This window comes from Electrophorus electricus, chromosome 5, assembly GCF_041902795.1.
Source record: "Electrophorus electricus isolate QZ-2024a chromosome 5, ASM4190279v1, whole genome shotgun sequence".
NCBI lineage: Eukaryota > Metazoa > Chordata > Actinopteri > Gymnotiformes > Gymnotidae > Electrophorus > Electrophorus electricus.
Window position 1 is genome coordinate 26,778,070 of NC_137501.1, and position 20,836 is coordinate 26,798,905.

Genomic DNA, 20,836 nt, shown 5'->3' on the forward strand with positions numbered 1-20,836 from the left:
TTGCACGTTGTGAGTGCTCTCTTGCTCCTCTCAGCTCCCTACTGTAACAACATGATGAAGAGTTTGGAGTCCAGCCCTATTTCCCGCATGATCTGGAGGGCCCTGAAACCTCTGCTCATGGGGAAGATCCTGTACACACCCGACACCCCGGCCACCCAGAGGATCATACACGAGGTGGGTGAAACCAGACGGAGAATGGCAGCTATCAGCATGTGTCACTTATGAGGATCTCATGTGTAAAGTGTACTGAGCAATGATTTCCCATTTTGTACCCTTTCTTGTGTGTTTTCTTTGCTTCTACGTCTCTCACTTTCTCTTCCTCCCTCAGGTCAATAAGACGTTTCAAGATCTGGGTGTGCTGAGGGATCTAGGGGAAATGTGGGAGGAGATGAAAACAAAAGTCTGGGACTTCGTAGAGAACAGTGAAGAGATAGACCTTGTCCGGGTGAATTTCACTTACTCTTTCTCTTCTTTCAGTCACACATGCATCCTGCTTATCTGTGTCAGTTGAGGCTGAGTGAGTGTGAATCATGTAACTGAGACCAGTGAAGCACCAGTCTAATATAACGTTCCACAATACCACACAGTGGCTAGTGTTGGCACTGCAAATGATACTTGTTACCTTGGCTCGCATGTTTAGGTACGTGTGGTGTTATGCTATATCTGAGTGAGGACACAGATAGTCTGGTTTTCACAAAAACCATTACAAAGATTACAAATTCAAGGATTCACTCAACTGTATAAAAAAGTGATATTTTAATGTACATTTGCATAATGTTCATGAACTTTTAACTTTCTCATGCATGCTGCAAGCTTTTGTGTTTTGCCTACCTTATGACCCATTAATATTTATATTATTTTTCTCAAAGAATTATTATCAATGATGACTGTATATTGTGCAATTATTTCTCATAATTCTAAATAATACATTACATTATGTATTGTATTATACATTACTCCTAATACTAAAACGACTAATACTCGTAGTGCAAATTATCTAGAAAATCATATGATCTGCTGTCATAAAGGTGAAATGTGTGCTGAATGGAAGGCGTCTTCCCTCTGTAGACTCTGCTACAGAATAATGCCAGTGCTCAGTTCTTTAACGGCAAGCTTGCTGGGACAGACTGGAAGGTGGAGGACGTCATTCGCTTCTTGTCCAAGTCCTCAGAAGACGCACGCCCACCTGGTACAGGGTACACCTGGAGGGAGGTGTTCAATGAGACAGACCAAGCCATCCAAACTATCTCCCGCTTCATGGAGGTATAAAAACACATGCACACACACACACACACACACACACACACACACACACACACACACACACACACACACACACACACTCACACACACTTTAATTCATTTGTACATCAGTGAAATACTTCTTTTCAGTCTTAGTGTCACTGACTTATATTTTGTTTGTGATGCAGATTTAGATTGAAAGCTAGATAAATTCCTGTCACTCGGGTGTCAGTATGATATTTTTCTGGGTTAATGTGTTAAACCAACAAAAATTAAACAACAGACTGTGTGACGCTCTGACATGTCACCAGTTAATTATAATCAGTACTGACATACATGCTTGAACATAACTTAAAGGTTATGAAATGTATTACAACATCACTAGGGTTTTGTAAGATACCACATTCCATACTCTTGATATCTAGTATGTTTTACTAGATCTAATATGTTTTAATTCTCTTTTACTGAACACTGTGCCTCCTGCTCTCTGATTTCTGCTGAAGTGCATCAACCTGGATAAGCTGGAGCCTGTTGCCAATGAGGAGTGGTTGCTGAATAAGTCTATGCGACTGCTGGATAATCGGAAGTTCTGGGCTGGTATTGTGTTCCCGGATATTCAGGCCAACTCCTCTGAGCTCCCGGCCAACGTCAGCTACAAGATCCGCATGGACATTGACAATGTGGAGCGCACCAATAAGATCAAGGATGGGTAAGCCACTGTTTAATAAATATAAGGCACTGAATACTTCAACATTAATACATTGCATACACTGCATGGGCTCATTCATACAACCTCGACTGAAACTATTGATAAACTTGGCAATATTTTTTCCATAAGGGCTGGCTGAAGATAATTTTAATATAAAATATGTCTTTGATCAGTGGTTTCTGACATGTTGCACTATGTAACAAAAAGCATTTACTTTGAATATGACTTGTGTGAAATTGACAACCTGGTGTGTGCTCTCAGGTACTGGGACCCTGGTCCTCGGGCTGATCCTTTTGAGGACCTGCGTTACATCTGGGGTGGCTTCTCTTACCTGCAGGATGTTATCGAACAAGGGATCATCCGGGCCTTGACGGGCAGCAAAGAGAAAACTGGAGTCTACATCCAGCAGATGCCTTACCCATGCTATGTTGACGACATGTAAGAGACGTTACATTATCATATAATTTCATAAGAACTTCTTGCCTCTAACCCCTGATTCTTAGTCTGAGATAATTACAGCTCATATTAGGTTGATTTGCTCACTCAGATCATTAGTAGCTGTAGATCAGTGAACATTAACCAGAGTATTGTTTGACCTTTTCTGAAAGGATTTCTTTTGCCTCATGAAGTTTGTGCCCTTCCCCCTGCTGTAGTTTCCTGCGTGTGATGAGTCGCTCGATGCCCCTGTTCATGACACTGGCTTGGATGTACTCTGTGGCCATCATCATAAAGGGTGTGGTCTATGAGAAAGAGGCGCGGCTAAAGGAGACCATGAGGATCATGGGACTGGATAATGGAATCCTGTGGCTGAGCTGGTTCATCAGCAGCCTGATCCCCCTGCTTATCAGTGCTGCCCTGCTGGTCCTCATTCTAAAGGTATATGTCATTATACCACTGAAGTCCTTACTGTCACGGAACACTCGCCTCCCGCAAGTCACATGGTTTGGCCAGCCACGTGCAGTGGGAGGATCTGTTTGTGGCCACACCTGCGCACACCTGCAACTTGTTTGTTTATATGTATTTAAACCCGTGTCGAAGTGTGCAGACTGTTGGTCATTGTTGATGTGACATGTTAATGTTAAATGGTAATGTTAAATGTTTTCGATCTCATTATTGTTAACTGTATTCGTGTTGATCGTGTTTGTTTAATGTTAACCGTTTTAGGTTCATGTCTCTTGTTTGTAACACGTGTGAGTGCCGTTGTCGTCATATGTTAATAAATGTTTTTCCACGTCGCTGGAGCCTGTGCGTCCTGCCCCTCACCCTTCGGCACTCGGGCCAGCCCGCGTTACACTTACTATAGCTGAATATGTATGAAAATATAGAGAATATGTGAATATATCCTGTTTTTCTTAAATATTCTCACCTACCTATATGTAAGACCTTTTTAAAATAAATTATCCCTTTAAATATATTCCACCTCTCATGCTTTGCCTTTCTCTCTGTGTTACAGATGGGAAACCTTCTACCCTACAGTGACCCAGGTGTCATCTATCTCTTCTTGGTCTCCTTCGCCATAGTAACCATCATGCAGTGCTTCCTGATCAGCACGCTTTTCTCCCGCGCCAACCTTGCCGCTGCTTGCGGGGGCATTATCTACTTCACCCTCTACCTTCCCTACGTTCTGTGTGTGGCGTGGCATGACTATGTGGGCTTTGCGGCCAAAGTGGTGGTGGTGAGTGCCATGACCAAATAACTGAACTGACATGAAATTTAAAGTTAAGTGGAATGCAACATAGAAAATATAGAAGGCATAATGTGTGACAAGTTTCATAATCTTCTACCAGTTACTCTTAGAATTGATATGGGACATAATTGTTTTTCTCCCCCTTTTATTTTCTTTTTCTCAGAGTCTCCTGTCCCCAGTGGCTTTTGGCTTTGGCTGTGAGTACTTTGCCCTGTTTGAGGAGCAGGGTGTGGGGATTCAGTGGGATAACCTGCTCTCCAGCCCCATGGAAGAGGATAACTACAGCCTCACCACCTCCATCTCCCTCATGCTATTTGATGCTGTCCTATATGCTATTATGACCTGGTACATCGAGGCCATCTTCCCAGGTAAACTTTGCCCTCTTCTTTAGCTGACAGTTTCAAACTTAAGTGCTTGCTCTTAATTCAGAATCACATAAATAGCTACTTCGGAGATGAGTCACAAATCCTCATAGTAGTAAGGCATAAATTAGCACACATTATTACTCAGTGGAAACTGTGACTGTAATAATATGCAAAATTAAAAGAGTTCATATGACTGGATAATATGAATGTAATGTACCAAAATCATAAATCCAAGTCTCTCATTTTTGTGCATTGGAGCCATTAAATGTGTCATGTCTCCACACAGGTCAGTATGGTATTCCGCGGCCGTGGTATTTCCCCCTAACAAAATCCTACTGGTGTGGAGAGAAATGTGGTTGGACTACAGCACCATCCATGAACAAGCAGGAAAATGCAGAAGGTATGCCTTCCAGTTCAAAATCTAGATTAACAGTATCTCCAATTACAAAAACTGCACTCAGTAAATGAGACTGCAAGTGCAAACGAACAATGTGTTTTTTAAAGCGGTATGTATTGAGGAGGTACCAGCTGATCTGGAGCCTGGTGTGTACATCGAGAACCTTGTGAAGGTGTATAGACATGGCAACAAGCTGGCAGTGGATGGTCTGACTCTGGGCTTCTATGAGGACCAGATCACCTCATTTCTGGGCCACAATGGAGCAGGAAAGACCACAACCATGTAAGGCCACTGAGAATTAAAGGTTTATTATCATATTGTTTGATTTTGAATGTTTGATACTAAGGATACATTTTTTTTTCTGTCTCAGGTCGATCCTTACTGGACTATTCCCCCCCACATCTGGCACAGCCTACATTCTGGGCAAAGATATCCGCTCAGATCTGAGCGCCATCCGCCAGAACTTGGGCGTGTGCCCTCAGCACAATGTCCTCTTCAGCATGTACGTGGGTCCAGGCCTCTGGGGATAAATTAAACTCCAAGCACAGAATATCAGATGCTTGTTTCAAAACTTGACAAAATCCATGAGCATGAAAAAATTTATAAAAAACCTTTACATGATCCCCATTTTAATCTGCTGTATCTCGGGTTGCTCTGATCAGTCTCCTGAATGCCTAAATAAGTGATGTATTTGTTGCTTGAAGTATAATAATATTTTGTTTGATGTACAACATGATCTGGCTCCAGGCTGACGGTGGAGGAACACATCTGGTTCTATGCCAGGTTGAAGGGCCTACCAGCAGACAAAGTGAAGTCTGAGATGGATCAGATAGTTGCGGACCTGGGCCTGCCTCACAAACGCAAGTCCCGCACCAGTCAGCTGTCGGGTAAGCTTGTGTCAAAAATGTGACTTTGAAAACTGTTTAGATTGGAAGACTAAATGACAAGCCTGGTGGTAGTGCATTATTACAGTGTAACATATTAAAAAGGTCGTTTTTTCATTTTGTTTACTTAATTATAGGTGGAATGCAAAGGAAGCTGTCTGTAGCACTGGCATTTGTTGGAGGATCAAAGGTCGTAATCCTGGATGAACCCACGGCTGGGGTTGACCCTTACGCCCGCAGGGGTATCTGGGACCTACTGCTGAAGTACCGTCAAGGTACACCATATGGATATTCCATTAACAATTTGTAGTCTGGTCCAGTTCATTTCAGCCAACTGAATACCACATGGGTTTATTGTTAGATACCCCTAACATATAAACTTTTGTCCTTCAGTATTTGAGGAAACTGACACATTTTCCCATGGCTAATTAAGTGATGCACTGGTCAATAGAGTGTTTATCAAAATTTCAGGCCGAACCATCATCCTCTCCACCCACCACATGGATGAGGCAGACATTTTGGGGGATCGCATTGCCATCATCTCCCATGGGAAGCTGTGCTGTGTTGGATCCTCACTTTTCTTGAAGACACAGCTGGGGACTGGATATTACTTGACGCTGGTTAAGAGGGATTTTGACGTCTCTCTCACCTCCTGCCGCAACTCCAGCAGCACCGTGTCCTACTCCAAACCCAGCCTGAAGAAGGTGGGTGGTCATTTAGTTAAGCAAAGTAAAGCTAGGTTAATTCAGCTACTAATTCAGCTGTTATGACATAAATGCAACTTTGAACTTATTGTAAACCAGGGATGAGTAAATTAAATATTTTGAACATTTTAACTAAACAGGAAGACAGTGTCTCTGAAAGCAGTTCTGATGCTGGCTTGGGCAGTGACCATGAAAGTGAAACTACTGCTATTGGTATGATTCAAATAGACCAAACAAGAGATCTTTAAGCTTCATCAGACATCAGACATCAGCCCATATATCCTAGCTGCATTCTTAACATCTCACCTCCTCTTATCATCTAGATGTCTCCCTGATCTCCAGTGTGATCTTCAAGCATGTCCCCACTGCCAGATTGGTAGAGGACCTAGGTCACGAGCTCTTCTATGTGCTGCCTTACGAGGCAGCGAAGGATGGAGCCTTTGTAGAACTCTTCCATGAACTGGACGATCGCCTAATAGACCTTGGTATTTCCAGCTATGGCATATCGGACACAACATTAGAAGAGGTACTTCAAGATTACAGTGCAGTTTGATCTTTTCATTTAATGTCATGGAAAGAAGTGAGTAAGAAGTAAGTTTTTTTTTCTGGCATGTAGATTTTCCTCAAAGTTGCAAATGACAATGGAGTTGATGCTGAGACCTCAGGTAAGATAAAGCTATTCTTTTACTGGAGTCATCAGAGTATATATTGAAATAAGTGGATTATGCATTGAATGATTAAAAATATGAGTTTGACTCTCCTTTTTGAATCTTCATTTTTCAGATGGAACTATCCTTTCAAGGAGGAGCCGTAGACATGCATTTGGTGGTGACCATCAGAGCTGCCTGAAACCATTCACTGAGGATGATAGCTTTGATTTCAATGACTCAGAAGCTGATCCAGGTAGTTTTGTTACCCATCACCCATTTCTCTTTACCATCTCCATTATCATCACAGATCACATTAATTCGGTCAAATCATGAAACTATTTGACACTTGAAAGTGTAGACAAAGAGGGAAAGAGGCAGAATTTAATCCAGCTACTTAAGGTGTAATGCAGGTCATTAAATTATGTCTCCAGAATCACGAGAGACAGACTGGCTGGGAGGCTCTGATGGCAAAGGCTCATACCAGGTCAAAGGCTGGAGTCTGAAGAGACAGCAGTTTGTGGCTTTGCTCTGGAAACGCTTCTTGTATGCCCGACGTTCCAGGAAAGGGTTCTTTGCTCAGGTGAGTCCCTCTACACCAGTTGACTCCCAGTTTTCTAATACTTTCTAGAAATGAGAGCATTTCTTTTAACTAAACATTGCTGATTTCAGATTGTGTTGCCAGCTGTGTTTGTATGCATCGCCCTGGTCTTCAGTCTAATAGTCCCACCTTTTGGCAAGTACCCCAGCCTTGCCCTGGAGCCCAGCATGTATGAGGAGCAGTACACCTTCATCAGGTACACACCACCACTTTAGCACTTGAATATAAGCCAGTATACTGTGGTTCAATTAACTAGATGCCAGCATGCTAATAAATTACGATTTCACCCCAGCAATGATGCCACTAAGGATATACATACAAACAAGCTACTTCGAGCCTTAACTAACAGACCAGCCTACAGGGGACGATGCGCAGAGACAGGCATGCCTGTGTGAGTGTCAAAGTCTTTGACTCATGACAGAAGCCCTGTAACATGTCACAGGCTTCTAAGGTATAACAACATTGATGTCAGAAAATCAAGGCAACATAAAAGCAATGATCCCTTTCTTTGTCCTCTATAAAACAGAGATGACCCATGTCCAATTAAAGAAGAGGAGTGGGTGGAGCCTGAGATTCCTGAGACTGTGCAGACCATGTTTCAGATAGGTAACTGGACCATGGAAAACCCCTCTCCTCTCTGTGAGTGCAGCTGCGACATGAAGAAGAAGATGCTACCAGAATGTCCGCCAGGCGCAGGTGGTCTGCCTCCCCCGCAGGTAAAAACCACAAGCATAACATTTATTCTAGGTGTTTATTAACAGTTACTGAGTGTGGCTAACAGTATGTTGTTTAAATGTGTGCTGTCTTGAACTTTCTATCTCCCTCTGTAGATCAAAATCAGCACTACAGATACTTTGCAAAATCTGACTGGGAGAAATATTTCCGACTACCTGGTGAAAACATATGCACAGATTATTGGAAAAAGGCAAGTTGAATTCTAGTAAATACATCCATTATAGGTTTCAAGTGATATTTTGCTAACAGCTTCTTGTTTGTATTCATACAACAGCTTGAAGAACAAGATCTGGGTCAACGAATTCAGGTATGTATGTATCTTTGAAATGCTGAGTAGCACATACTAAGTATTCAAACATTTTGTAAATCATTCTTAAGTTGCCAATGAAAAAAAAGTACCATAAAAAATGTACCATCAAATCGTCAACTTTATAAAACATTTTGTTTTATAGTGTTTTGGTGTTCCTTGTTTAAACTTGGAGGTATTTAATTTAAACAGTTTAGGAATTATGGAAATATTAACATTTGAACAACAAAAATTCAGAAATGAAGTGCCAAACATTTTATGGATATACCATCATATTCCCATTTCTGGGGCATTAATTTGTTTGTCTGACAATTCTTTCCGTCACTGATCGTTTACAGATATGGTGGATTCTCACTGGGTGCCAGAAGCTCTCAGGCGATGCCCCCTGCAAATGAGATCACTGATGCTATATCTCACATTAGGAGTCGTTTCAGCCTGGCAAGGGTCAGTTCTAGCCTCTGTTATACCCCTTAGATATATAATATTTTAATGATATGTTATTTTCTTTGTTTAAAGATACAAGCAATTGTGTTCATACACTAAAACTATCAGAGTACCATTCTCTATACAATTTCTAAGTAATCTGTTATCAAACAAAAGATAACACTGTTTGCAGATCAGACCATCCCTACAAGTAGAGGTTCAATCAATTTACCTTCAAGTCTCATTTTACTAAAACTGGATATTTGGTTCCAGGGTACTGCGGGTGACAAATTTTTAAGAAGCCTATCTGGCTTCATCCAAGGCTTGGACACCAAGAATAACGTGAAGGTCAGTACACCTGTGATAATATTTAGAGATGGCTGCTTACAAAAACTCAGCATGAGTGTAGTGCTACTAGAGCCATTATAAATGGATTTGAGGTAGCTGATGTGTTCATCATTCTCACTGGGCATGTGTTATTTTTAGCCAAGGCTAGAGAAAAAAACTGAAACTGAAAAAGTGTATTCCCACCATAATGAAGTTTACACACACAGCAAATTTACCAGGTAGCTGAAACGATGACGTATAGAAGATAAACTGAAACTGTTGCAGTTGCAAACTGAAGTATGTGGGCATTTCAGGTCATTTTAAGCTGTCATGCCGCTCCTGTCCTTGTGCAGATCTGGTTCAATAACAAAGGCTGGCACAGCATTGGGGCCTTCCTCAATGTGATGAACAATGGCATCCTGCGTGCCAGCCTTCCTGCCAGTCTGGATCCTGCCAAGTTTGCAATCAGAGCTTTCAATCACCCACTTAATCTCACAAAGGAGCAGCTCTCCCAGGTGGCACTGTAAGTAAAGGCTGTGTTTGGCTTACAAGAAGATTATGAACTGAAAAAAGACAAAGTCCTCAGGACAATATTTATGTTTTTTTTTTTTTTAACTTTAACTAAATTTTTGCAGGATGACCACCTCTGTTGATGTTCTGGTCTCCATTTGCGTTATCTTCGCCATGTCCTTCGTCCCAGCCAGCTTTGTGGTCTTTCTCATCCAGGAGAGAGTGAACAAAGCCAAACACATGCAGTTTATTAGCGGAGTACAGCCTTTCCTCTACTGGCTGGCCAACTTTGTCTGGGATATGGTGAGAGCACATTAAGTTACTGGCAAAAATAGCAAATGACACCAATATTAGATTACCTAGGGTGGCATTTAATAAATATGAACATTAATATTTATATTGTCTAAATTTTGATGATAAAGTCTATAGTTTTTGCAGCTGTTTTGGTATTATAATTTATGCATTAGTTTTTCAGAAGTAGAAGCTCTGTAATGTGTGTACAGATCGAATGGAAGAGGAGCAGGGTAGCTCAAGCTCTGACATATGCATATGAATGTGTTCTTACCTTGCCTTTCTCTTCCAGTGCAACTACATTGTCCCAGCGACCCTTGTCATCATCATCTTCATCTGTTTTCAGCAGGAGGCCTATGTCTCCTCCACCAACCTGCCCGTTCTGGCTCTCCTTCTACTGCTCTATGGGTAGGGCGTTGATTAACCTGCTCATTAGCACATTCATGCTGCTGTTGTGGGGAGTATATGAGCAAGACTGGTATTGTGTAGCTTTGTTGTTAAGGTGGCTCATCCAAGGGGCTAGCATACATTTGTGTTCATATGTCTGTGTATTTGTGTGTGTGTGTGTGTGTGTGTGTGTGTGTGTGTGTTCAGGTGGTCCATAACCCCTCTGATGTACCCAGCATCCTTCTTCTTTAAAATCCCTAGCACTGCCTATGTGGTGCTAACTAGTGTGAATATCCTCATTGGAATCAATGGCAGCGTGTCTACATTTGTACTGGAGCTTTTTGGCAGTAATGTAAGTACAAGCCATGCACAGAATGAGCAGTACAAATAATGATTAAAGTTTTCTTTGGACTGAAACAGGCATTTTAGCACGACTTCTTAAAATGTCAAGAGCTCTAACCTATGTAATCTGTCCTGATACAGGAGATTGGTGGCATCAATGACATTTTGAAAAATGTGTTCCTGATTTTCCCTCACTTCTGCCTGGGTCGAGGACTGATCGATATGGTGAAGAACCAGGCTATGGCTGATGCCCTAGAGAGATTTGGTAGGGTATCGCATACAGGTTCATTCAGTTTTCCACAATGACTAATGGAACACTGTTAAATGCTACCCCCTTATTTAAAACATCAGTGATTCACGCACACATACCAACACCAGTGCCTCTGAAATACAGGGCCGTGATTCCAAGGTCTTCCCTCATACACAGTTCAGCTACAAACTTTTGCCTTGTAGAAGCTGTTAGATTGCTTTCCTCAGAAAGGTTTTATTTTGAACAGTGCAAGGCAGAACAACATATGTTTTTACAAGTCTCTTGATTCTTACATTTACCTGCAGGGCCCTTCTAAATAATTGAATGTGGTACATTTGTAATGTAACCTTCCACTGTGTTCTCAGGTGAAAATCGGTTCCGTTCCCCTCTGGCATGGGACATGGTGGGCAAGAACCTCTTTGCCATGGCAGTGGAAGGCGTGGTCTTCTTCTGCATCACCGTGCTCATCCAATACCGTTTCTGCATCAAGGCCAGGTAACGCCCCCTCAGCCACACCCACTTACTGTCATTAATTTACATATATTTTCTATATCAATCAATAACCACAATGCAGTAAAGATACAATATTCTTCTTTGACCCACTTTGCTTTTGTGCTGCCTTTATTATTGTGCCCATAGGGGATTTAGCGCTCACCTGAAGCCAATCGGAGAAGAGGATGAGGACGTGGGCAGGGAGAGACAGAGGATCCTGAGTGGGGCTGGCCACAGCGACATCCTGGAGCTCAAGGAGCTGACCAAGGTGAGCACACTCCGGGGGAGCAGGAGCGATGTGAAGGATCCATTTTAAGATCCAGCATTTGGTTTTTCTCTTGTGACGATGAGCTGAACATTTCAGGGGCGGCTTGAAGAATTCATAAATAAATCAGGAGTGCTCTGCTGTAGTAAAGAGGGGCCCTTTCAGTAATAAACGGACGATATTATGTTGCTGCAGGTGTATAAGAGGAAGCAGAAACCGGCCGTGGACAGATTGTGTGTGGGCATTCCACCCGGAGAAGTAAGCACATAGCCTTCAATCTCCCTTATGAGAAGATACCTTTATGCTCATACCAAGCAGTTCAGTTGAAGAACTACTGAACTTGTTTTGAGTCAGGAAAATGATGTTCACTTCAAAGAGTTGATGTTTTTAATCAGTTTTGCTATATTGGGTCCATGATTTTTTCATATTACCTTTCTCTTTGCAGTGTTTTGGATTACTTGGTGTTAATGGTGCTGGAAAGACGACCACCTTCAAAATGCTCACTGGTGATTCTGTTGTCACAAGTGGAGAGGCCTTTTTAGCTGGCAAGAGGTAAGAAAATGCAATATAGCATTTACTGTATGACCTAATATACAGTGAGTAAATCACTCAAAACTAATACTGTAGAAACATACAAATAAATTTTGTGAAAATTTCACATTATCTTCACTGGCTTGTTATAAGTGCATGGTTTGGCCTTTCAGTGTGTTGACAGAGATTGACGAGGTGCACCAGAACATGGGCTACTGTCCACAATTTGACGCCATCAATGACTTGCTCACTGGCCGGGAGCACCTGGAGTTTTATGCCATCCTGCGTGGTGTTCCAGAGAAAGAAGTGTGTGAGGTCAGCAAACCCAGAGCAATCTTAGCCTCGGAATCACATCGGGATTTGAAATACTTTACTTGCCAGTACACTTGTCAGTAGTCAGAATGATCTTTTGGCATGTTAGAAACGACTCAACAGCGTTAGCTTAGCATGGATCCAACTGGGAGAGATAAGATATTGGCAGGTGTCATTGACTCATGCCACACGCATGTCTTGCAGGTGGCAGAGTGGGGAATCCGTAAACTGGGGCTGGTGAAGTATGTAGACAAAGCTGCAGGCAGCTACAGTGGAGGAAACATGCGGAAGCTCTCTACCGCCATAGCCCTGATCGGAGGTCCTCCAGTCGTTTTCTTGGTGAGTGTACTGCGGAAATGAATCCAGTGTCCTGACTAAGAAAAATACCAGTTCTAACTGTCCCTCCAAAGAAGCCATTGCCGCACTGTTTTTCAGTTGTATTAAGTTACTGAGTCATCATATCTGTTATTACAACATGATGCTTTTTTCAAGGTTTTACTTCAACCTTGAAATACAACAACAACTAAACTTTATTTACTGGGGTCAGCTAAGCTAACATATCCAGAGGTCATCCAAGTTCCAACATCAGTTGGAGCTGGTTGGAGCAGCGCCCAGCATGAATCCGCTTGGCTGGCTTCCCCATTCTAGGATCCAAACAATAACTATGTGACCTCTGTGACAGTAGCTTTGCCACTTGCCACACTGCCAGCTTCCCTCATGCAGGGCTTTAACACTCGATAGGTCAGATTGTGCTCAAGACCCTTTTACTGTTTTTTGCGGCATTCTTCCTGTTATTGTTCCTCTTAAGACCATGAGTGAGGGTTAACCTGGCTGTTGTGATGGTAACAGGATGAACCCACCACTGGGATGGATCCCAAGGCCCGCCGTGCTCTCTGGAACTGCATCCTCAGCATCATCAAAGAGGGACGCTCTGTCGTTCTCACCTCACACAGGTGAGACAGAAAGCGAGACGAGGAGAGACATACTACTCAAACACACATTAACCTGATGTTAACTGGTATCAGTTAATCACAAACTTTAATTATACTCCATTTGTGGGGTCTGTTTGTGATGCTCACATCTTACGTAACCCCCTTTCTGAATCTCCTTTCCCTTGGCAGTATGGAGGAATGTGAGGCGCTGTGCACTCGCATGGCCATTATGGTCAATGGCAGGTTCCGCTGCTTGGGCAGTGTCCAGCACTTAAAGAACAGGTAGGCACTTTAATTACAGCAACACACTACTAGTACATAACAAGTGCACTTTGTGGTACGATGCTTCCCAATTTATACCTGTCTCAATTGCTGAGTGTAATGAAGAGCAATTAGGAGGCGGATGCAAACACTGAGAGGGGGGCGCTTTATTAAGAGCATTTCCAAAATCAGGGTCATAGTCATGGTCCAGGGTCATATAACGAGGGCAGTCCAAAACAGATAACTCACCAACATGAATACTAGACATAATGGATAAGAAACAATGAAATAAACACTAGAAACTAGGCTATAACACAAGAGGCTAAAATAACAACAGGCAGCGCAAACATGATAGAGGTATGGAATAACAATGTCCAGCAACAAGACTGAACAAACACAGGGTATATATACATGTACTAATGTAACCTAATAATGAACAGGTGACACAAATGAGAAAGACAAAACGAAAACAAGGACCAGAACAGGAAGGGAACCAAAACAAGGAAGTAAAGCAAAACAAAGACATGAGACAGGGTAACCATGATGACAGGATGCTAGGGAGGGGCCAATCGCGACACTAAGCTAGTTATTCAACAATGCATAACACAATGACAGTATTTGATGAGTAGCATCCGTGCGCGCTTGTGTGTGCCAGGTTCGGAGACGGTTACACCATTGTTCTCCGGGTGGCCGGTGCTGACCCACAACTGGAGCCAGTGATGGAGTTCATCGAGCAGGAACTGCCCGGCAGCACGCTGAAGGAGAAGCACAGGAACATGCTGCAGTACCAGCTGCCCTCCTCCCTCTCCTCACTGGCCCGAATCTTCAGCATCCTTGCCAAGAACAAGGAGGAGCTCCACATCGAGGACTACTCAGTCTCTCAAACCACGTTAGACCAAGTATGGGCACATGTTTAGACCAAGGGCCATATAGCTGACAGCCTCCAGATTGTGGGTTTTCGAACCAACCCCCAGGACGGACGCTTAATTTTGTTAATTAGGCTTCTGTCTTGGTTGAAAAGGTGTGGTTATAAGAGTTCTGCAAGGTTCGAGCAGAAACTTGTAGGCTACACCCCTTAATTGAATAGCCCAGGTTCAGATGTAATCGCAGTTTGTGAGGTATTGGGGAAATTTGCCTTAATAATGTCTAAAGCAGAAAAATTGCAAGTAATTGTTAGTAGAGGATATAGCAAGCATGAAAGCTCCCTAATTATTCTAAATAATAATAATTATTATATAAATGCATGATTATTATTATATTTTCAGCTTGACCCACATGTGAAACTCCCATCCCTGTCTTTTTCCTTTAGGTTTTTGTCAATTTTGCGAAGGACCAAAGTGATGAGGACCACTTAAAGGACATTTCAATAAATAAGAACGATGCTGTGGTGGACTTTTCTCAGCTCAACTCTTTTCTCATGAACGAAAAAGCCAAGGAGACTGTAGTGTGATTTATCTAAGCTCATCACACAATAGATGGACTTGTGTGTTTTCATGAGTCTCTAGTGTCATTTTTCTATTTCTTTTTTTACTGTTTTAGTTCATTTTGTATATGTTCAGTGGTGTGTGTGCCCAAAAGAGGGTGTCGGACCTAATGCAAAACTCAATGCAAATCAATGCAAGAAACAAAATGGAGATGATTCCATTGAGATGCCAGCAAGGAAGAGCCTGGAGCTCCATCCACTCGGTGACTTTAGCATGCGTGAAACTTGAAGCTCTCTGTTCCTTTGCAGTGCTTTTTCCTTGTAGTGATCGACGAGACTGCTTATGGATGACATGCATAGTTTCAGACACTGCCAGCAAGGCTTTGTAAATCAGAGTCTAACTTCTTGCTTTCATGGGCAGCCTTGTAATCAACTGGTGAGGTCAACCTGTTCCAGCAGTGATGCCTGATTCTAATTTTTTTTTAGATATGCATCAAAACAATTTTTGTATAAAACATATATGTATGGGTGTCGCTATTGTTCTCTACTGCTGTTCAGTAAGGTGGCTAAGGAACACTCTACTAAAGGACAAAGAACAGAGACTGGCTGTTACAAGAAGTGAAGAATGAATGATAATAGTCCTGCTAGTTAGTGGTTTCTCCAAAGTGTGTGCTGCATGCTTTACATCAAGGCTTGATGAAGCCTTATGAAGATCTGACGCATGCTCTTTATCCCACATGAGAGTTGTGATCATACTGTCATGTCCTGCTGTTTTCAAGAGGGTTAAGACAGATGTGTAGTGTTTTCAAGAGGGTTAAGACAGATGTGTAGTGTTCAGGATGGTTCTGGATGAATAACGGTGGGATCTGGTGACACTTCTTTAAGAGATTCATTTTTTTTGTAATAAAATTCAGATTGAAGCTTATTTAAAAAAATACCTCAGATGAGAGGAGGTGGCCTAAACTAAACACAACAAATGTTTTGAGGCATTGTGTGCCAAACCACTCAAAGGTATAAACAAGAGTCACTAGTGCACATCATGTCACTGCAATCCCACCCAGCCAAACAAACACATGACAGCACAAGGAAGTGAGTTTGACCCGCATTGTTCTGTAATGTTACTATTGAATATCATGAATCGTTGTGTACTACTGCATGTGCTGTGGTCAGTGATTTTTTGTGCAGTAGTAAACAACACTTCTGTTGTTTGATTTTAATACTATCACACTTGAATTGCCTTGGATATCTCATCTAGTCTGAAAAGCCTAAACAGTTCAGTTACAGGCTATATGTCCTATTAATGGAAGTTTGCGCTCACAACTCAGGACTTTATTCCTCCTAAATTTCATAAAACTCTAAATTTCATAAATTCCTGTAATGTTAGTAATCTTACATGATCACTTTCATATTTTGGGCTTTGCTTACATAGGCTGTTTTTCCTGGCCCAAAGGTAACTGTGACCAAAAAGAACATTGTGCCACCAGTAGAGTTTTCCCTCAGGGTGGTTTTCTGTCAGGGGTTCTTTATAGTTCAATACCCTTAAAATAAATTTGAAGATTTGTCACTGCAAATTATGCAATATGGAAGTGAGTCATAAGAAATAAAATGACCTATTGACAATGACAATTCTATTTCTATGGAGAACTATCCTAGAATCTTTGGTCCAACATTGAAGCACTTTATAATAGCTAAACTGTTTTTGTTTTTTTTGTTTTTTTTCCTGGACATTCATGCTTCAACTTCATATACAAAATGTTATTTAACAAATGTCGACATTAGTATAAAATGTCTCACCATTGTCTTTTGTGTTAAACCATGTGTTTACATTTTAAGTATTAAAGGCTATTTTAGTCTCTTACGTATTTTCTGTACCTATGTATAAATAAATAATAGATTACATTTGGTCTCTACAGCTGTGCTTAGTCTTGTTTTTTGAGCAGGTGGCCACATACAGCTACTCCATAGCTGTGAGAGGTTGTTTACTGTACCATCTTTATCACGTATGCTACTGATTACTTATCAAAGGCTGTTGAATGATATGCTCTTTCTGAGCTGAGCTTCTTTTAAAGGACAAAGGTATTTTATATTTAATGTGTTTAAATGTGTATTTAGGTAACTGCATTGAGCTTGTCCATTAATTTCCCATAATTTATGTCATTAGAGCTTGCAGCTTGTCTTTCTGTAGTGTGTTCTATGTGTTCTGTAGTGTGTTCTGTAGGAAATAACTTCTCCACATAGATATTTTTTAAAAGATTCCCATCAAAGAGAAAAAGTAGTATAATTCTTACTGATAGTCATAAAATCATCAATAGAGGGTGAAATAAATGTAAACAGTAATGAGTTAAGTCTCCAGAGTGCAGAGAAAACAGGGCAATTAAAAATGTTATATTTACAGCAAGAGGGGCATGATCTGAAATGACTATTGGATGGCACACAGACGAGGTGATTTTAGGAATGAGGGAGCTATCTACAAAAAAATAATCGATGCGGGAGTAAATTTGGTGCAGATTAGAATAAAAACTATTTTCGTGGAGGGAACAGAAGGAAAATCTTATTCAGAAAATTAATGTCATTGAAATAGTAAGCATAAATATTTACCAAGAGCCCTGGAGTGTTAATGTCATGCCTTCTACAGAAACCCAGCCTCCTACAAACTACACTATCCACAAGCCTCCTGTTCGTCCCCAATCCCCTGATTACTAGTTCCACCTGTGTCTTGTTTTATCTTACGTGTCTTTCTATAAATGCTGCTCTATCCAGTTAGTCTTTGCAAAGTCTTGTTTGCCTGGTCTTATGTTTCTGAGCTGTTTGTGTCATTGTTAGTCAGGTTTTGACTTTAGTCTGTTCTCCTGGTTTTCTTTCTCTTGCATGCCCCTTGTCTGGTTCATATATAGTAATTGTTAGTTACCTGGATACTGACCTTTGCCTGTTTTGTTACTATGAGTTTGGAATACCTTTCACTATTAAAATGAATCTATTTTACCTACAAGCCACTCTGTCTCGGTTCTCTGAACTTCACAGATAAACAGAGAACCTTGAGCAATATCTACCATTCACATCTGCAATAATAATATCAGCAGAACACTGGATCCCTCTTTTAATTAAAATGGTTACCCTGATTTTGGAATTAAATGTTGAATGAAAAATATCACCAACCCAGGAAAATTTTAGTCTAAAATGATTACTATTATTAATATGTCCTCTACCCACTGTCACATCGGCCGAACCCCAAGCACACTACGCCACCCAACATGCTGTTCGTCACACGGCTAACGACGCAACCAATCATACACATTCCTTCAGATCCTCATCACTGGAATATTGATATCACCTGTTTCTCTATATTCAACTGTATTTAAACCTGCCTAGAACTTCCCAGTATTGTGAAGTCTTGCCACTAGTATCTACTGTGCTTACTGAGTGTTCTTTCCTTGATGCTGTATTAGACCCAACAGGTCTACTTCCTTGTACCATAGAGGAGGCATGGACTCCAAACCACTTGCCAAGGTATGAATCATACCTGTTAAAAAGATGATAGTGAAGTATTTTACGTTACCTGTCTATGTTAGGGCTCACACTCCGTCCTCTCTGTTTACAGCCCTGATTGACTCCAAAGCAGAGAGCAATTTTATATACACCTGCCTGGGAAAAGATTTAGACATCCCCACAGAGCCCTTACCAAAAACCCTTCGCCTAGCCACTCTAGATGGGTCTGCAGTAGGGCCTGGTTCCATCACTCTCTGCACTACACCAGTCAGATTCCCCACTAGTGCACTTCACTCAGAACTCATCTTGTTACTGGTTATAGAAGCCTCATCCTTCCCAATCATTCTGGGCCTCCAATGGTTGAAACAATACAACCCAAGCATATCGTAATCTCAAAGGGAGATCATTCATTGGTCGTCTCTGTCAGAAGGACTGTCTAAAGTTACCTACAGTGAACCTATGTTCCACCTCTGTAGAAAGCTCTGCTGACAATCACACCTTTTCTGTTCCTCAAGAGTACCAGGATTTCACTATTATGTTCAGTAAATAAAGAGCTACCTTGTTACCCCCTCACCGCACATATGATTGCCCATTGACCTCCTGGAAGGAGCTGTGTTACCTAAAGCCTGCATATATCCCCTCTCCCAGGAGGAGAAAGCCATGGAGACTTCCATTAACGAGGCACTAAGTCAAGGCTTTATTCAACCTTCCACGTCCCCCCGGCGTCTGGCTTTTTCTTTGTAAGGAAGAAAGATGGAGGTCTACATCCATGCATTGATTATCACAACCTCAACCAGATATCCAGAAAATATGCATACCCATTACCGCTTGTCCCTGTTGCCCTAGAACAACTTAGAGAAGCCAAATACTTCACCAAGTTAGACCTCCGTAGTGCATACAACCTGATATGTATTAAAAAAAAGGAGACAAGTGGAAGACTTGGTTCAGTACCACCAGGGGTCACTATGAATATAAAGTTATGCCTTATGGTTTCAGTGTAGCGCCATCTGTCTTCCAAGCATTTATCAACGACACACTTCGCAAATACTTAGGAAACTATGTGATCATGTACATTGATGACATCCTCAAATACTCACGGGATTTGGAATCTCACATACGACACATTCGTTCTGCTCTGAAGAAACTCCTGGACAACGGACTGTATGTGAAAGGAGAGAAATGCGAATTCCATCTCACCACTACAACCTTCTTGGGATATATAATCAGCCAGGGTGGTATCACCATGGATGACCGTAAAATAGAGTCCAATCTCACTTGGCCCACACCCACCACAATCAAGAAGCTTCAGAGTTTCCTTGGCTTCGCATACTTCTATCAATGCTTCATTAGGAACTTCAGTAGCATCGCAGCTCCTCTCAAACCCTCCTGAAAGGAGCAGTGACCAAGCTCCGCTGGAGCCAAGAGGCAGAGTGAGCAGTCAGACAGCTAAAGGAAGCATTTACCATTGCTGCTCTCCTTCAACATCCTGACCCGTCTATTCTGTTTGTGGTGAAGGTAGACACCTCAAACACAGAACAGCCCCTAGGCCTATCTCAGAGACACGAGGCTTCCAAACTACACCCCGTGGTGTATTTTTCCTCTAAACTTTCCCCAGGTGAACGTAACTATGGAATAGGAGAATGTGAACTGTTAGCCATCAAACTGGCTTTAGAAGAATGGAGACACTGGTTGGAGGGGGATAACCATCCTTTTTTAGTGATCACCGATCACCAGAATTTAGAATATATGCGGTCAGCCAAACGGTTGAACCTCCGTCAAGCCCATTGGTCATTGTTCTTTTCTAGATACCATTTCAGGATTATGTATCATCTGGGGTCCCACAATACTAAAGATGATGCCCTGTCCTGCATTCACCTAGTGGAGATGGAGGAGGAATCTAATGACCAGGAAAACATCCTTCCCACCTGGGTACATTTGGCATCCATACAATCGGAGATAGACGAGGAAAATTGAACAAGCCACACAAGGTACTGTCATCCCAAAAGATTGTCCTGCAGGGTAACATTATGTACCGGCATCATGTCAGAATTGGCTGTTAACCTGGGTTTATTCTTCACTCACTACGGGACATCCCGGTGAAACTCACACTCAACAACTCCTGGCTAGCCGACATTGGTGGGAGACGGTCACAAGTGACGTACACAGGTACGTTTCTTCCTGTTCTGTATTCAGCCAAAGCAAAACCCCTAGGACCCTACCTGCAGGTACACTCATGCTGCTCCCCATACCCGAAAGACCCTAGTCCCATATAGCTGTTGATTTCGTCACTGACCTAACTTGCTCAAATGTTAATACTACTATACTT

The 20,836-nt window shown here is 41.9% G+C and overlaps 1 protein-coding gene across 3 annotated transcripts in view; it reads left to right on the forward strand.

The window, feature by feature from the left end:
- Positions 1 to 16,934, forward strand: part of abca1a (ATP-binding cassette, sub-family A (ABC1), member 1A) — a 33,006-nt gene extending 16,072 nt beyond the window's left edge. For 2 of the 3 annotated variants that reach the window (XM_027020478.3, XM_027020477.3), the window contains exons 10-50: positions 35 to 174; positions 329 to 445; positions 1,069 to 1,263; positions 1,746 to 1,951; positions 2,213 to 2,389; positions 2,605 to 2,827; positions 3,405 to 3,626; positions 3,802 to 4,006; positions 4,290 to 4,403; positions 4,508 to 4,682; positions 4,771 to 4,902; positions 5,148 to 5,287; positions 5,422 to 5,559; positions 5,756 to 5,988; positions 6,129 to 6,201; positions 6,312 to 6,514; positions 6,605 to 6,653; positions 6,772 to 6,891; positions 7,070 to 7,218; positions 7,308 to 7,432; positions 7,529 to 7,627; positions 7,763 to 7,952; positions 8,067 to 8,161; positions 8,246 to 8,278; positions 8,617 to 8,722; positions 8,975 to 9,049; positions 9,382 to 9,551; positions 9,664 to 9,841; positions 10,122 to 10,237; positions 10,424 to 10,568; positions 10,700 to 10,823; positions 11,174 to 11,303; positions 11,448 to 11,568; positions 11,761 to 11,823; positions 12,011 to 12,117; positions 12,270 to 12,411; positions 12,613 to 12,747; positions 13,258 to 13,361; positions 13,530 to 13,622; positions 14,257 to 14,500; positions 14,911 to 16,934. In XM_027020478.3, coding sequence (XP_026876279.2) covers positions 35 to 174; positions 329 to 445; positions 1,069 to 1,263; positions 1,746 to 1,951; positions 2,213 to 2,389; positions 2,605 to 2,827; positions 3,405 to 3,626; positions 3,802 to 4,006; positions 4,290 to 4,403; positions 4,508 to 4,682; positions 4,771 to 4,902; positions 5,148 to 5,287; positions 5,422 to 5,559; positions 5,756 to 5,988; positions 6,129 to 6,201; positions 6,312 to 6,514; positions 6,605 to 6,653; positions 6,772 to 6,891; positions 7,070 to 7,218; positions 7,308 to 7,432; positions 7,529 to 7,627; positions 7,763 to 7,952; positions 8,067 to 8,161; positions 8,246 to 8,278; positions 8,617 to 8,722; positions 8,975 to 9,049; positions 9,382 to 9,551; positions 9,664 to 9,841; positions 10,122 to 10,237; positions 10,424 to 10,568; positions 10,700 to 10,823; positions 11,174 to 11,303; positions 11,448 to 11,568; positions 11,761 to 11,823; positions 12,011 to 12,117; positions 12,270 to 12,411; positions 12,613 to 12,747; positions 13,258 to 13,361; positions 13,530 to 13,622; positions 14,257 to 14,500; positions 14,911 to 15,051 — 5,747 coding nt within the window. In that variant the 3' untranslated portion in view covers positions 15,052 to 16,934. Of the gene's footprint in view, positions 1 to 34; positions 175 to 328; positions 446 to 1,068; positions 1,264 to 1,745; positions 1,952 to 2,212; positions 2,390 to 2,604; positions 2,828 to 3,404; positions 3,627 to 3,801; positions 4,007 to 4,289; positions 4,404 to 4,507; positions 4,683 to 4,770; positions 4,903 to 5,147; positions 5,288 to 5,421; positions 5,560 to 5,755; positions 5,989 to 6,128; positions 6,202 to 6,311; positions 6,515 to 6,604; positions 6,654 to 6,771; positions 6,892 to 7,069; positions 7,219 to 7,307; positions 7,433 to 7,528; positions 7,628 to 7,762; positions 7,953 to 8,066; positions 8,162 to 8,245; positions 8,279 to 8,616; positions 8,723 to 8,974; positions 9,050 to 9,381; positions 9,552 to 9,663; positions 9,842 to 10,121; positions 10,238 to 10,423; positions 10,569 to 10,699; positions 10,824 to 11,173; positions 11,304 to 11,447; positions 11,569 to 11,760; positions 11,824 to 12,010; positions 12,118 to 12,269; positions 12,412 to 12,612; positions 12,748 to 13,216; positions 13,362 to 13,529; positions 13,623 to 14,256; positions 14,501 to 14,910 lie in introns of those variants that run through there. The other variant, XM_081714617.1, reaches the window with a different exon arrangement.
- Positions 16,935 to 20,836: the final 3,902 nt, after the last annotated feature.